At 42.3% G+C, this 16,789-nt stretch overlaps 2 protein-coding genes across 6 annotated transcripts in view; both read left to right on the top strand.

The window, feature by feature from the left end:
* Positions 1 to 5,354, top strand: part of CRYZL1 (crystallin zeta like 1) — a 53,620-nt gene extending 48,266 nt beyond the window's left edge. For both annotated transcript variants that reach the window (XM_003927649.3, XM_010338302.2), the window contains 2 exons: positions 3,751 to 3,796; positions 5,026 to 5,354. In XM_003927649.3, coding sequence (XP_003927698.1) covers positions 3,751 to 3,796; positions 5,026 to 5,125 — 146 coding nt within the window. In that variant the 3' untranslated portion in view covers positions 5,126 to 5,354. The remainder of the gene's footprint in view (positions 1 to 3,750; positions 3,797 to 5,025) is intronic.
* A 341-nt stretch (positions 5,355 to 5,695) lies between these two features.
* Positions 5,696 to 16,789, top strand: part of DONSON (DNA replication fork stabilization factor DONSON) — a 31,542-nt gene continuing 20,448 nt past the window's right edge. Inside the window, exons 1-9 of one of the 4 annotated variants that reach the window (XM_039480387.2) lie at positions 5,696 to 6,614; positions 7,333 to 7,413; positions 9,102 to 9,305; positions 10,801 to 10,979; positions 11,559 to 11,737; positions 12,971 to 13,052; positions 13,165 to 13,269; positions 14,040 to 14,238; positions 15,803 to 16,015. In XM_039480387.2, the coding sequence (XP_039336321.1) occupies positions 6,303 to 6,614; positions 7,333 to 7,413; positions 9,102 to 9,305; positions 10,801 to 10,979; positions 11,559 to 11,737; positions 12,971 to 13,052; positions 13,165 to 13,269; positions 14,040 to 14,238; positions 15,803 to 16,015 (1,554 nt within the window). In that variant the 5' untranslated portion in view covers positions 5,696 to 6,302. The remainder of the gene's footprint in view (positions 6,615 to 7,332; positions 7,414 to 9,101; positions 9,306 to 10,800; positions 10,980 to 11,558; positions 11,738 to 12,970; positions 13,053 to 13,164; positions 13,270 to 14,039; positions 14,239 to 15,802; positions 16,016 to 16,789) is intronic. The other 3 variants (XM_039480389.2, XM_039480388.2, XM_039480390.2) reach the window with 3 other exon arrangements.

Genomic DNA, 16,789 nt, shown 5'->3' on the forward strand with positions numbered 1-16,789 from the left:
CGGAGGTTGCGGTGAGCCGAGATCGCGCCATTGCACTCCAGCCTGGGTAACAAGAGCAAAACTCCATCTCAAAAAAAAAAAAAAAAAAAGAAAGAAAGGCCTAAACCTCTTTAGAGTCAACTTTAGAATTCCTTTTATTTCTAAGACTGGTTTAGAGGCAGCAGCACTTGGTAAACATTTTAACGTATTGGATAAAAAAATATGTTATCATTGTTTGACAGAGCATATGTGTATGTCTAAAGAAAGATTTACATAGCTTTATATTTGTCTCTACTGAATATCATACTTTATATATCTTGAATAGGTTTAACATATATGTGTCATATGTATAAAGGCCAGTTCCCTCTGGGAGCAATGACAGACTTTATTCAGAGCTTTAAAATAGTTATGTAATTACTATACTGAATGCATTGAGTTTTAAGGAGTAGATTTCAAAACCCCTTCATGTAGTGAATGTATGAGTTTAAAGTTATTTCGGATTAAGTATTTCCTGTTAAATTGGAAAATTAGATTTAACTTTCTAAAAGGATTTTTAATTAATTTCATTCTTTTAAAAGGTATATGTCCAGGCCAGGCACCGTGGCTCATGCCTGTAATCCCAGCACTTTGAGAGACCAAGGTGGGTGGATCACCTGGGGTCAGGAGTTCAAGACCAGCCTGACCAACATGAAGACACCCTGTCTCTACTAAAATTACAAAATTAGCCAGGTGTGGTGGTGCATGCCTGTAATCCCAGCTACTCGGGAGGCTGAGGCAGGAGAATCCCTTGAACCCAGGAGGTGGAGGTTGTGGTGAGCCAAGATTGCACCATTGCACTCCAGCCTGGGCCTCAAAAAAAAAAAGAAAGTTACATGTCCAATAACCTTGTAATTATTACGAATAACATGGAAAGATGCTACAGTGGAGAATACCTATTAAAAGTAACATTAGTTAACATTAGAATACCATGTTTAATTTTGAGTCTTATTTTTTTTTTTGAGACATAGTCTCACTTTGTTGCCAGGCTGGAATGCAGTAGTGCGATCTCTGCTCACTGCAACCTCCAACTCCCTGGTTCAAGTGATTTCCTACCTCAGCCTTCTGAGTAGCTGGGATTACATGCATCTACCACCACGCCCAGCTAATTTTTGTGTTTTTAGTAGAGACAGGGTTTCACCATGTTGGCCAAGATGGTCTCAATCTCCTGACCTCGTGATCCACCCGCCTCAGCCTCCCAAAGTGCTGGGATTACAGGTATGAGCCACCAAGCCCCAGCCATTTTTGAATCTTACATGGTAGAAACTAGACTGACTGACTGCTTTGCTTATAGTATATAACTTAATTCTCTCACACCCCCTCTCTGAATAAGAAAGCAATTTTAACCAATTTACAAATCCCTGAACCAATATGAAATATGACATGTATATATGAAATGACGTATATATGAAATGACATGTATATATGAAATGCTGTACATTTTCAAAAATCAGAAATACATGCTACATACACGCATGCACACAGGTAAGAATATCATTAGCAGAAGTAGGAAGATAACTTGCAGGGATGTGAAATAGTATATTTATATTCTTTAGTTTCCTTTTGAAAATATTTTTAAATTACTTACCATATTTTCTAATTTGCATTTTCTTTCTTCTTTTTTTTTTTTTTTTGTGAGGCATAGTCTTGTTCTGTCACCAAGCAAGGCTGGAGTGAAGTAGAATGAAGTGGTGTAAACTCGGCCCACTGCAACCTCTGCCTCCCAGGTTCAAGCAGCTCTCCTGTCTCAGCCTCCCAAGTAGCTGAGACTACAGGTGCATGTCACCACACCCAGCTAACTTTTGTATTTTTAGTAGAGGCAGAGTTTCACCATACTGGTCAGGCTGGTCTCGAACTTCTGACCTCAGGTGATCCACCTGCCTCAGCCTCCCAAAGTGCTGAAATTACAGGTGTGAGCCACCTCGTGCAGCCCTAATTTGCATTTTCTAAAGTCCTGATTCAGAATACAGTCTTCACTTGTGCAGACCCTCCTCATTCAGTTTATACAAGCTGAGTTGCTGCTTGTGATTTAACATTTCCTTCCAACTATGTGATTCTTGGCCATAAATAATTCAGAAGTACTGGCAATTAAATAGAATCTTGATCCCAGTATTATAATTTCAGTTAAATTAGCAAGGTAGTTTTTTTTTTTTTCTGTGATTTTTACATCATTTTCTGATTATCTTAGTGCTACACAGTCAGCCCCTTGTATCCAATGGTTCCGCATCCAGGGATTCAACCAACCAAAGTTCAAAAATATTTGGGAGGCTGGGGCAGGAGGATGACTTCAGCTCAGAAGTTTGAGACCAACCTGGGCAACATAGGGAGATCCTGTCTATACAAAAATAAAAATAAATTAACCTGGTGTGGTGAATCATTGTGGTCCCAGCTACTTGGGAGGCTGAGGGTCACCAGAGCCTGAGAAGTTGAGGCTGCAGTGAGCCACAATCATGCCACTGCACTCTAGCCTGGGCCACAGAGGGAGACCTGTCTCAAAAACAAAACAAAACAAAACAAAACAAAACAAAAAAGTCCAGGCATGGTGGCTCATGCCTGTAATCCCAGCACTTTGGTGGCAGATCACGAGGTTAGGAGATCAAGACCATCCTGGCCAACATGGTGAAAACCCGTCTCTACCAAAATACGAAAAAATTAGCCGGGTGTGGTGGTGCAAACCTGTGGTCCCAGCTACTTGGGAGGCTGAGGCAGGGGAATCGCTTGAACCTGGGAGGTGGAGGTTGCAGTGGTCCGAGATAGCACCACTGCACTTCAGCATGATGACAGAGAAAGACTCCATCTCAAAAAAAAACTCTGAAAAAGTAATAATACAACAATAAAAAAATACAAATATAGTATAACCACTATCTACATAGTATTTACATTGCATTAGGTATTATAATATAGAGATGATTTATTGTATAATGGAAATGTGCCTAGGTTATATCCAAATACTATACCATTTTCTTTTTTCTTCTTTTTTTTTTTTTTTTTGGACAGGGTCTTGCTCTGGTTGCTCTGGCTGGAGGGCAGTGCTCATTCCAGCTCACGGTAACCTCAAACTTGTGTGCTCAAGGGATCCTCCTGCCGCAGCCTCCCCAGTAGCTGGGGTACAGGCACATGCCATCATGCCTGGCTAATTTTTAAATTTTTTGTAGAGAGCATCGTTGCCCAAGCTGGTGCACTATTTTCTGTAGGGGAGTTTGAGTATCTGGAGATTTTGGTCTTCATGGGGGTCCTGGAACCAATCTCTCATGGATGCTGAGGGATGACTGTATATCATACACATAGTTTACCGGCTTCTGCAAACAAATTTTGAGCCTCTTACCAACCAGCCTAGTGAACAAGCATACATTTAAATTAAAATTTGTAAGTGCTAAAATTGTTTTTAACTAAAAATTCCATACATAGTACAGAAATGAAAACTAGACACTATTTCATTCCTATCTATTTGGATAATAGTGGTGAGCACTTAAGCACCAGGCTTGACTTGCTGCTTTTGTTACTTGTTCTTGGAAATTTAGGGTCTATTACACCACCAGCTCTCAAATCATTTCCCTGTTGTAGAGCTAAACTTGACGGCCTACAGAATTTCTCTAACTTAACATTTTGAATCTCTGGGAGTGCAAAACTTGGGGAAAAAAAAGCAAGTGGCCTACCTGGCAGCTTCTGCTTATTAAATGGTTTTATTTAATTCTCTCTCCTTTACATTGCCACCTTAACAATCCTGCCAGCTACGTATCTTAAAGGATGTGATGGAAAAGTTATCAACTGGTGTTTTCAGGTACGCTGAAGTAACCAAAGCATTGTTCTTGTTTTCTATTTTCAAGGAGCCAAGGCAGGCAGTTCCAGTTTTGTTTTAGCTCTTGCCATATATCTGTTGCCTCCATATTTTATTATTAGGTTGGTGCAAACATAATTGCAGTTTTTGCTGTTGAAGCAACTGCAATTACTTTTGCACTGACCTTATTTCATTTAGATAAATAGCTGCACTTTAATACTTATCAAAGTATATCTGGTGGCACACCAGTAAGTATTCCCAGAGAAGGAAGTGGCTTGTGAGTTTTCCTCACTCCATTCCATAGTGTACCTTACCCTTTGCTTTTCCTCATTGCCCGTTCCAAAGCAACTTGAAATAACCAATAGCTTGAAGGAGAGAAAAGCGTGGCATATTTGTTTAAGTTGAATCTGTTTATCACTTACAAAAGAGGGAGTAAGCCGGGCGTGGTGGCTCGTGCCTGTAATCCCAGCACTTTGGGAGGCTGAAGCAGGTGGATCACCTAAGGTGTTCGAGACCAGCCTTGCCAACATGGCAAAACCCTGTCTCTACTAAACAATCAGCTGACCACGGTGGCAAACACCTGTAATCCTAGCTACTGGGGAGGCTGAGGCAGGAGAACTGCTTGAAACCAGGAGGTGGAGGTTGCAGTGAGCCGAGATGCCATTACATTCCAGCCTGGACAACAAGGGTAAAGCTCCGTTCCCTCCCCCAAAAAAAATGAGGGAGTAGATTTTTTTTTTCTTAATAACTACTTTTAACTTGGAAACACTAATTAACAAATTTGTTTGAATTACTTAAAGTAATAGATTTGAGGCTGGGTTCGGTGTGGCTCACACCTGTAATCCCAGCACTTTGGGATGCCAAGGTGGTCGGATCACTTGAGGCCAGGAGTTCAAGACTAGCCTGGCCAACATGGTGAAACCCATCGCTACTAAAAATATATAAATTAGCTGATTTTTATATCAGCTTGATTATCATACTTCAGCCTCTGAGTAATTCCAGCTACTCAGGAGGCTGAAGTATAAGCATCATTTGAACCTGGGAGGCAGAGGTTGCAATGAGCTGAGATCGTGCCACTTCACTTCAGCCTGGGTGACAGAGCCAGACTCTGTCTCAAAAAATTAAGTAAATAATAAAGTTAATAGATTTAAGCACTAGCAATTGTCATATGCCATCCTGTTTGTTCTGCATCTTTAACTAGACCTGACATTTCTAATTTCATTCTTTCTCAGACCTCAGTTGGATGAACCCATTCCACTGTATGAGGCAAAAGTTTCCATGGAAGCTGTTCAGAAAAATCAAGGAAGAAAAAAGCAAGTTGTTCAGTTTTAATTTTCTTCTTTCTCAGACCTCAGTTGGATGAACGTATTCCAGTATTTGAAGCCAGAATTTTCTTTGGAAATTGTTGAGAAATCCAAGGAAGATAAAAGCAAGTTCCATTTTTAAGCACGTTTCCCCTGTTAAGACAAGATGCTCAGTTGACACATTGAAAAGTATTTGAAAAATTGTTGTGTAAATGATCAAGATAATTCTTTAATTAACATCTTAAGGGAATTTTCTAAAAACCTTTTCATTGTTTCTATATATTTTGCCCCTGCGAAAAAATTCCTTCCATGAAGAAAACCGCTGCTATCAGCAAAAGCCACGCTACTCTATTGATAAAGCTGTTGCAGGCCTTTGCTAAACTATCCAAATAACGTATTAATTTTGTATCAGCTCCGTTCTCAACACCTTCCTTTATTAACAAGTCTTTGCTGTTATAATTTAAGAATTTGAGTATATTTTGAAGTCTTAAAGGACCTAGCCCATAGCCCTTAAGTTTTGTGTTGTCAAATATTCATTCACTCCAGCTTTCCCCAGGATCAAAGAAGAGGATCACATTAACTTGCCAGTAGCAGCTGCCTGGAAGGCTGAGATGACCAGTCACTGGGACCGGGAAGGGAGGGTTGTTGGGAGGCCGCGATGGTACAGGAAGCGTGCTGAGGTCTTAACTTGAGTTCCCTATTTGGGAGTTGAGGAAGGGTGGCCTAGTGCCCTCTCCTCGCCTCTTGAGAGCAGTAGCCGCTGCCCTCCAAAGTTTCTGGAAGCAGCAGCCCATCACCGCAGCTCAAGTTTGTTCCCTTTTCAGCCAAGCTCCAAACCCCGGACTGATCACATCCCTGCCGCGGGCTTATTTAGAGTTCAGCTATTTCGGTGCCCCACAGAGTAGTACGCATCGGCGCCCTGGATCGCACGCTTTCCAGAAGCGTCGCTGAACCTGGCGACTGGACTTTGGCCGAGGACCCTGCAGGAACGCCAGGGCAGGGTCACCGCGGGGCCAGTGGGTGGTGGCGGCCACGCGGCTGCGTAGCGGGTCTCGCGGGCTACCGCCGCGCATGCTCTGCTAAGAACCCGTGGGGGCGGGGCCGCGTCGGGGGCCGGAGCTCGGCGCGGCGCCACGTCGGGGGCGGGCCCGGCGCGCGCGGGAAGTGTCTGCCGGGCGGCCAGCAGTCCTCAGCCGCCGCGCGTCATGGCCCTTTCCGTGCCCGGCTACTCACCGGGCTTCCAAAAGCCGCCGGAGGTAGTGCGGCTCCGACGGAAAAGGGCCCGGAGCCGTGGGGCTGCTGCCTCCCCGCCCCGTGAGCTGCCGGAGCCGGCAGCCCGCCGAGCCGCCCTGGCGGCCGGGCTGCCCCTTCGCCCTTTCCCTGCCGCTGGGGGCAGAGGCGGCGGCGGCCCGGCAGCGGCCCGGAGGAACCCCTTCGCCCGCCTGGACAATCGACCGCAGGTCGCCGCGGGGCACCCCGACGGGCCTGCCCGCGACCAGCCGGAGGCGCCGGGCCGGGTGAGTGTCTTGGAGCCTGGCCGCTGACGGGCTCTTGTCTTTCGCGGGTTGAGCCAACTGTGAATCGGGGATGGAAAGTCCTCGCCTTCGAGGCAAGGAAATGGGCGCGAACACTTCGGCCGTCCGTAGCCGTAGGGTGCCCCGCGCTGGGAGCCGCAGCTCCGCGAGGCCGGGTTTGTGGGAAGAGCGCGCGCCCGGCTGCCCCTCTGCGGGCTGTGCCCACGGGACGCGTTCCCGAGGAAAGTCAGGGGCGCCGGGGGGCAGCGCGGAGCCCCTTGGAGGGGACTTAGAGGTGTGTTGGAAGAAAGCTCGAAAAACCCTGAGAGCCCCCATCTTGTAAGGACGCTGTTGGATGGGGCAGGTGACGAGCCCTGCAGGCTTCCCCCGTGATTCAGGGCCTCCCTCCTCTCACGCACTCCACGTTATTCTGGGGATTGGGGAATGTTAAGGATTCGTGGGGGCAGAATTCACTAGCATTTGTCTTACCCTAAGCCTTTTGGATCTTTCGGTGTGAAAAACCGTCTCTTGTTCCCCTCAATGTTGGTACTAAAGTTCAGACACAAAACTGGAGTGAAACTCATAGCTTAGATGGGGTGTCTGTGAGTTTGGGTGCTGTTGCATTTATTGAGAAACGTGTATGCCAGGTGAGGCTCCGTACATAATTAACGCAAACTTCAGCATCCTTTACATTTTAAAAGGACAATATTTTTAACCTCAGTTTTTAGATTCTAATCAAGAAAATGATGTGTTATGGGAAGAGAAGTTTCCTGAAAGAACAACTGTTACTGAATTACCCCAGGTAATACTTTTTAAATATCATTAGAATGTTTGTATAAACTTTTTTTTTTTCCTAGCTAGGATTTGAGTCTATTTCTAAAAATAAATTTATACTTCTCAGAAGCATTTTGCTTAGAAATTAATTTTACAGAGAGGCTTGATCATCCGTACCAGGGATGAAAATACGACATCAGCTAAGGTAAAGGAGTTCGTTTGATACGATGATGATAACTGTAAAGGTAGCCGGCGCTAAAATAGGCCTGATAGACGTGGGGTTTTTTTACCCTCTAACAGTTTTTAACACTCTTTGGGCAGTTGACTTCTCCAGCTCATCACTCAAAGCCAGCTGTCCTGGCCCACTTCCCCAGGTTGTGGCATAGCACTGAACCTCGTTGCTCCCCTCCCCTAACACGCACACGCACACAAACGTTTCCATTCCCCAACTACTACTGTTGTGCTGTGTAGTTTGAGAGATGCAGTTTGTTCTAATGGGAGCAGGCTAGAAGAGTTCACAAGATCCAGTTTATCTTGTAAATAAGTGACCTTACTATGTTCTGTCAAAGATAGTTCCCCCTTCTCTGATATTTTATTGTGTTATAAAAGAATCCTTGACTGGGCACGGTGGCTCATGCCTGTAACCCAGCAATTTGGGAGGCCGAGGCAGGTGGATCACCTGAGATCAGAAGTTCAAGAACAGCCTGGCCAACATGGTGAAACCCCATCTCTGCTAAAAATACAAAAAAAAATAGCTGGGCGCTGTGGCGCGTGCCTGTAATCCCAGCCACTCGGGAGGCTGAGGCAGGAGAATTGCTTGAACCCAGGAGGTGGAGGTTGCGGTGAGCCAAGGTCGTGCCTCCAGCCTGGCGCCTGGTGATGAAGTGAGACTCTGTCTCCAAAAAAAAAAAAAAAAAAAAAAAAAATATCCTTGTGTTGTGGAGAACGTTGACCTGAAAGCACAGCAGACAGGTTGAGGGGAAACATTTGAGGTCAGGAAATGTTTCTTTTTTTTTTTTTTTGAGACGGAGTTTCGCTCGTTACCCAGGCTGGAGTGCAATGGCGCGATCTCGGCTCACCACAACCTCCGCCTCCTGGGTTCAGGCAATTCTCCTGCCTCAGCCTCCTGAGTAGCTGGGATTACAGGCACGCGCCACCATGCCCAGCTAATTTTTTGTATTTTTAGTAGAGACGGGGTTTCACCATGTTGACCAGGATGGTCTCGATCTCTTGACCTCGTGATCCACCCGCCTCGGCCTCCCAAAGTGCTGGGATTACAGGCTTGAGCCACCGTGCCCGGCCGCAGGAAATGTTTCTTAAATATGGACTTTGTTAGCCCTGGATGCAGTTTCAGAGGCTTAAAAGATCGAAAATGTTTAACCACTTGGAATATTTCTACTTTAATGCAAGCATCTATACTACCATAAAGAACTGTATAAACTAGACAGTAAAATATGCCCTCCACCCCCATCCCCCAAAGCAGCAAATTTCTGCTTCCCACAGGTAACCACTGTTAAAAGTTTAGTGTGACTCCTTTCAGGCTTTTTTTTTTTTTTTTTTTTTTTTTACAGTGTGTGATGTATTTTTCATGTTATTATACAGTTTAAATAATTTTGACTTTTCAGTGATAATGAGTATGTTAGCTTATAAAAATCTTTAGGTTAAAGGTTTTTTTCTTGGTACTTGACTAATTTTTGCATTCTTTGTTTTCTAAAGACTCCACATGTATCATTCTCCGAGTCTGATATTCCATCCTCAAAAAGTACTGAGTTACCTGTGGACTGGAGTATTAAAACCCGACTCCTTTTCACCTCTTCTGAACCCTTTACCTGGGCAGATCATTTGAAAGCACAGGAAGAGGCTCAAGGTCTTGTCCAGCATTGTAGGGCAATAGAAGTTACATTGCCTAAAAGTATACAGGTAATTCTGAAATAAAATAGTTATGTGTTAAAATAACAAAGTAAGTGTGAAATGCTCTCCTTTGCAAAATAGCAGAGATACTGCCTTCCATTAAGTTTTTCTTTCGACATTTAAAGATACAAAGACTTAGGAAGTTCTGTCTTTCCCAAATGGTGCTTGTGGTGCTTTCATACCTTTTTTTTTTTTTTTTTTTAAGTCAGATTGAGTAACAGCTCATAAATTTAGAGACTTGTCCTGCAAATTAATCAGTGTTGCAGGCAATCATTGTTTATTTTTCTCTACGGCTTTTTGAGGAAGAAATACAAAGAAGTGGAAAGTAATTGGGTAGGAGTGCAAGGACTGATGGATTTACTGATTTTCTTACCTGTGTAATGGTCTTTTATAAATTTAGTGGAGTTTGTGAGTTCTAGAATGGTTTTAGAGAAATACATTTTGATTATTTTAAAGCATCAACTCAAACTAGGAAGTTGGGCACAATAGCCCATGCCTGTAATCTCAGCACTTTGGGAGAGTGAGGTGGGAGGATTACTTGAGACCAGTCTGAGCAATGTAGTGAGACCCCTATCTCCACAAAAAAAAAAAAAAAAAAAAAATTTAAATTAGCTGAGCATGGCAGTGGGTGCCTGTAGTTCCAGCTACTTGGGAGGCTGAGTTGGGAGATCATTTAAGCCTGGAAGGTCAAGACTGCATGAGCTGATTGCGCCACTGTACTTTAGCCTTGGTGACAGAATGAGACTGTCTCAAAATCTTTTTTTTTTTTTTTTTTTTTTTTTTTTGAGACGGAGTTTCGCTCTTGTTACCCAGGCTGGAGTGCAATGGCACGATCTCGGCTCACTGCAACCTCCGCCTCCTGGGTTCAGGCAATTCTCCTGCCTCAGCCTCTTGAGTAGCTGGGATTACAGGCACGCGCCACCATGCCCAGCTAATTTTTTGTATTTTTAGTAGAGACGGGGTTTCACCATGTTGACCAGGATGGTCTTGATCTCTTGACCTCGTGATCCACCCACCTCGGCCTCCCAAAGTGAAAATCTTTTTTTTTAATCTCAATCTCAAACTAGGTTAAAAAGGATTATCCTCAAAGAGGTCTTGGTATATACCTCTTTTCAATAAATAAGATGATTTGTGATTTCTTGTATCAGTGTTTACTGACTACTTTTAAAATGGCATTTTGGAGAGAGGGTTGGACATAGTGTTACTTACACACACATGCCCACCCCTACTCCTCATGATAAAAAAGGTAGTCATTGTCCTTAAGGGTGGTAGAGACAGGCACCTGTTCCCATCTGTGTTTAAATGCTCTGATGATATGGTTTAATATTACATCTGGCCCAAATAAAGATAAACTATGTTTTAGTTCCTGTAACAGTTACTAATGCGTTTCTGTAGTAAGCAGTAAAGATTCTTAGACCTAAGTGTTTAGCTATTCAGTGCATCTTTAATGAAATTCTATATTTCTCAAGGGGCAAAACTGCCCACTGTCACCTCTGGATTTTAGGATCCCAAACTCTCCACTGAGCTCCGTTGTACCTTCCAGCAGAGCCTTGTCTATTGGCTCCACCCTGCTTTGTCTTGGCTTCCACTGTTCCCTCGTATTGGCGCTGATAGAAAAATGACTGGAAAGACAAGTCCTTGGTCAAATGATACAACCCTGCAGCATGTTTTAATGAGTGACTGGTAAGATTAGTAAGAAAAGCCGTGTAATTCAATAGTGAATTTTCATTTTAGCAGTATTCTCTGTTTATCATATTTGTGACTGAATAGATTAATGGCAGAAGGATATCTGTGTTCTTGTGAATTTTATCTGAACCTATTAACATTTAAAGTGTTTACTTTTTTTTTTTTAAGCTGCTATTCATTCTTTACCCAGTTGTAGAATGTATATAAGTGTTTGTTAAAAATATACAGACAGACCTAATTCTTTAATGCTATTTCTTGTCAGTGTCTGCTTCCTTTCTTATCAGCGGCTTAGAGAAAGTCAGCAAGCAATTCTCAATTAAGTTTTGTTTAAAGAAAAAATAACTGTTTAAGTCGTATACATTGTTAGTTAAAGTATTGAGAAATCATCAGCAAGTCCCTATAACCATTTTCAGTCCTTTAGAGCTAAGTCATATGTAACCACAAAACTTCAAACCAGTATCTAAAATATTTGTGTTGTGTTTTAGAACAGGTCTCAAACTAGATTATACAGAATTAAATTATAAACATTGCATTAAGTGTTTAATAATACCTAACAAAAATTTTCTCACTTCATAGGTCTGTGAGCTTTACTTCTCTGTATAATCTGCTGAAGACAAAACTTTGCCCCTATTTCTATGTTTGTACCTATCAGTTTACTGTCCTGTTCCGAGCAGCAGGATTAGCTGGAAATGACTTAATCACAGCTCTTATATCTCCTACAACTCGAGGCTTAAGAGAAGCTATGAGAAATGAAGGTAATGTTTAGGTTTAAAATAAGGATACTATAATATATAGTAACTCTATTTTAGCCTAAAAGCTATTTAAATTTAAAATGCCTTTTACCAGTTGGTTAGCAACACTAAGAAACATGTGATTTATTTCTGGTTTCCCCCCTCCCCCTACAATTATTTAATCCAGCAGTCCCCAAACTTTTTGGCACTAGGGACCAGTTTCATAGATGAGGGGAGGATGGTGTCGGGATGAAACTGTTCCACATCAGACCATCATTCTCCTAAGGAGTGCACAACCTAGATGTCTCACATGCACAGAATAGGCTTCTCACCCCTGTGAGAATCTAATGCAACCACTGATGTGACAGGAGGTGGAACTCAGGCAGTAATGATCCATCACCAGTCGCTCACCTGCTGTGCAGACCAGTTTCTAACAGGGCACAGGCCAGTACCAATTCACAGTCCTGGGATTGGGGACCCCTGATTTAAACTGTTCCTTATACATAGTTTTCCCTTCTCTGATCTCTAAAAGAAAACACATATCGGGCCAGATAGTCACTACATACAGTCTTCTAGAAATTCTTCTATAGTACCAGCTACTCCTTTAATAACATAATTTTCTTTTTTTTCTTTTTTTTTTTTTTTTTTTTGAGACGGAGTTTCGCTCTTGTTACCCAGGCTGCAGTGCAATGGCGCATTCTCGGCTCACCGCAACCTCCGCCTCCTGGGTTCAAGCAATTCTCCTATCTCAGCCTCCCAAGTAGCTGGGATTACAGGCATGTGCCACCAGGTCCAGCTAATTTTTTGCATTTTTAGTAGAGACAGGGTTTCACCATGTTAGCCAAGATGGTCTCGATCTCTTGACCTTGTGATCCACCCTCCTTGGCCTCCCGAAATGCTGGGATTACAGGCGTGAGCCACCGCGTCCGGCCCTAATAACATAATTTTCAAGCTGAGTCAACCCATTAGTGGATCATGAAATCTATTTAGTGGACCCAGTCAGTACTTTTTCAAAAAGTGAACTAGAATACAATATAATTTATGAAAGAGTATCACATGTATGTGTTGTTTCCCGTACCTCTTTCAAGGAGATACGTTTTTATGTGTGTATGTACTGTGTCAAGAAAGCTTGAAAACTACTGCCTTAATAGATAATCTGTAAAAACTTACACTTCATATTTTGTACACTCGAAAAGTACAGCATGCCTGTTAAATACTTATAATGAAAACTCAGTTACATTTTTTTCCCTCATTTAGGTATTGAATTTTCTCTGCCTTTAATAAAAGAAAGTGGCCATAAAAAGGAGACAGCATCTGGAACAAGCTTGGAATATGGGGAGTATGTTATTTAAATAACTTTTTATGTCATCCAGTGACTTACAGACCCGTGAAATAGATTTGTACAGGAGCAGCTTTGTGAAATAGAGACTCTAACTACAGCAATTTCCTAGGGAGCAAGCCATCAGTGATGAGGACGAAGAGGAAAGTTTTTCTTGGCTGGAAGAGATGGGAGTGCAAGATGAAATTAAAAAGCCAGACATACTTTCTATCAAGCTGTATCCTTTCAGTTGCTGTTAACTAGAATTAATTTTCATTGAAAGACGTTAGTGAGAAGTTTAACATTGGCAGTTTTATATGACTATAATCTTTTTTTTTTTTTTTTGAGATGGAGTTTCAAAAAATCGCGCCATTGCACTCCAGCTCTTCTTACGCAGGCTGGAGTGCAATGGCGCGATCTCGGCTCACAACCTCCGCCTCCTGGGTTCAGGCAATTCTCCTGCCTCAGCCTCCTGAGTAGCTGGGATTACAGGCACGCGCCACTATGCCCAGCTAATTTTTTGTATTTGTAATAGAGACGGGGTTTCACCATGTTGACCAGGATGGTCTCGATCTCTTGACCTCGTGATCCACCCATCTGGGCCTCCCAAAGTGCTGGGATTACAGGCGTGAGCCACTGCGCCCGGCCGACTATAATCTTAAATTATCTTCAGATTATATTAAAACTAATTTTCCATTGTAATATTTAATAACAAGCCCCTGAGTATCAATAAATGGTGAACTATGAAACCCTCAAAACATTCAATTGTGATTGTGGGAGAATAGGTGTGTTTTAACTAGAGAAGAAATTAGGTGCCAGTTTGTAGCAAATTTAGATTGTTAACATTTTGATTGAAATATATGCCTTAATGATTGAGTAAAGAGAGGTAGCAAGAGTGTTTGCGTTTTATTATGGAGATAAGGGGTCTCAGGTGATTCAGAATCGAGATAACTGCTTTCCACAGTAGGTGGGGTTCGCTTTTGCAATTTCCTTGATTGTCATCTTCAGTCGTAAAGAGAAACATGAAGTACAAATGGATCACAGACCTGAGTCTGTTGTGTTGGTGAAAGGAATCAACACCTTTACATTGCTCAATTTTTTGATCAACTGTAAGAGTTTAGTTGCTACCTCAGGTCCACAGGCAGGACTTCCTCCAACCCTCTTATCCCCTGTTGCTTTCCGAGGTGCCACAATGCAAATGCTTAAGGTAATAAAAATCTCCATAACCTAGCTTTTAAGAAGTACTTTACTTTGATAGGATAAATTCTTTTTTTTTTTTTTTTTTTTTTTTTTGAGACAGAGTTTCACTCTTGTTACCCAGGCTGGAGTGCAGTGGCGCGATCTCGGCTCACCGCAACCTCCGCCTCCTGGGTTCAGGCAATTCTCCTGCCTCAGCCTCCTGAGTAGCTGGGATTACAGGCACGCGCCATCATGCCCAGCTAATTTTTTTGTATTTTTAGTAGAGATGGGGTTTCACCATGTTGACCAGGATGGTCTTGATCTCTTGACCTCGTGATCCACCCGCCTCGGCCTCCCAAAGTGCTGGGATTACAGGCTTGAGCCACCGCGCCCGGCCTGATAGGATAAATTCTTGATTAAAAAAACTTCTAGCATTTTTGCTTGGTACATATTTTGCTTTTGCTTTCCTCCCATTAAGAAAACAAAAAAAACTTTTGACATAAGACGGTTACATCAAAGAAATTATGTGAAAATATATAAATTATATAAAATCTTTTTGTTTTTTTTTTAATGGAGTCTTGCTCTGCTATCCTAGCTAGACAGAATGTAGTGGGGTAATCTCAGCTCAATGCAACCTCTGCTCCCCTGTTCAAATGACTCTTGTGCCGTGCCTTAGCTTCCTGAGTAGCTGGGATTACAGGCACACACCACACCCAGCTTTTTGTTTTGTTTTTTCTTGTTTGTTTTTGGAGAGGGAGTCTCGCTCTGTCAGCAGGCTGGAGTGCAGTGGTGCGATCTCGACTCACTGCAACCTCTGACTCCCAGGTTCAAGGGATTCTCCTGCCTCAGCCTCCCAAATAGCAGGGATTACAGGCAGGTGCCACCACGACCAGCTAATTTTTGTATTTTTAGTAGAGATGGAGTTTCACCATGTTGACCAGGCTGGTCTCCAACTCCTGACCTCAAGTGATCCACCCACCTTGGCCTCCCAAAGTGCTGGGATTATAGGCATGAGCCACCATGCCTGGCCAAAAATTTTCTTACTGAGTAAAGTAACAGTTGGCAATAAAATAACTGGGAACAAAAGTGTTGTGTTAATTTCCTTTTTTGCCACTTAAGAAATAGTTGCTTGATTCCATTTTCATTTCACTAGTGAAAGGACATGGCCACGAATGTTATGTTAAATTATAGCAGGTCTCAAAAACTGGGGCATACATAAGTAAAAGTCAAATTATGCATGTAAATACAAAGTACATGCTAAATGTTAGCAATAGAATTGAATGGATTTTAAATTTTTGTTTTTCCAGTAGTCTGAATTGACAGCGTTATTACTAAATCAGATAAAATACTGTATGAAAAAATGGTATTCTCTGGAATATACTTCAACTGAAAAATCTCATAATATGGAGAGGATGCTGAAAATTTGCCAAGTATTTTTACTCTCATTAACATTGTTTTGATGTCTTGGGAAATACTTTTGTTCCGTAACGGTTAAAGAGAGGAAACCCCAAATGGAAACGTATTAAACACATTTTTAGCTAGAAAAAAAGTTGAAAGATGACCATTTTCCTTTTCTTTAAATTTTCATGAAGGCACGAAGTGTAAATGTGAAGACACAAGCTCTTTCTGGATACAGAGACCAATTTAGTTTGGAGATTACAGGTCCTATCATGCCTCATTGCCTGCATTCACTGACCATGCTGCTCAAATCTTCACAGAGTGGGGCTTTCTCTGCGCTACTATATCCACATGAACCAACTGCTGTATTTAACATCTGCCTGCCAGTGGACAAAGTACTTAATACAGTAAGTAGACATCTATGAGCAGACCGTTTTAGTTGTAGTTTCCTCAAACTAGCTGGAAGGGAGTCATTTATGCTGAGTCACTTTTGTGTTTCAAGTAATTAAACTTATTTAATTCAATTTTGAATTACTAGAGGAAGGAATAATGTCCATAAATTGTTGAATTAACTTTCATGAATTGAGTCCAAGTACAAGTTTTTTCTTTTTTGAGACAGTCTTGCTGTGTTGCCCAGGCTGGAGTGCAGCAGCCCGATCTTGGCTCACTGCAACCTCAGCCACCTGGGTTCAAGCAGTTCTCCTGCCCCAGCCTCCCATGTAGCTGGGATTACAGGAATGCCACCATATCCAGCTATTTTTTGTATTTTAAGTAGAGACAGAGGGGGTGGGTTTCACCATGTTGGCCAGGCTGGTCTTGAACTTCTAACTTCAGGTGATCTGCCACCTTGCCCTCCCAAAGTGTTAGGATTATAGGTTTGAGCCAAGGCACCTGGCGTCAGTCCAAGTACAATTTTAACAGTGACTAAGGAACTTCCCATTTCCAAAAGGGGAAATTTTATTTTCATGGTCCTCTTGGATCCAAAACTCAGTAGTACCTGATGCCTTTATAGTTTTAAGGAAACATCATTCACTATAGGTATTTAACGATATTTGCCTTTGATTTTGAATATAAGGATTTTTGCCTCTAAAATTGTCTCATGCATTTCAGTTAGCTAGACTTATAAAAATAACCGTTAGTATTTTGGGATTTTGTCACTACAAAAATTCTTAGGTCTTCTG

This window comes from Saimiri boliviensis, chromosome 18 (assembly GCF_048565385.1).
Source record: "Saimiri boliviensis isolate mSaiBol1 chromosome 18, mSaiBol1.pri, whole genome shotgun sequence".
NCBI lineage: Eukaryota > Metazoa > Chordata > Mammalia > Primates > Cebidae > Saimiri > Saimiri boliviensis.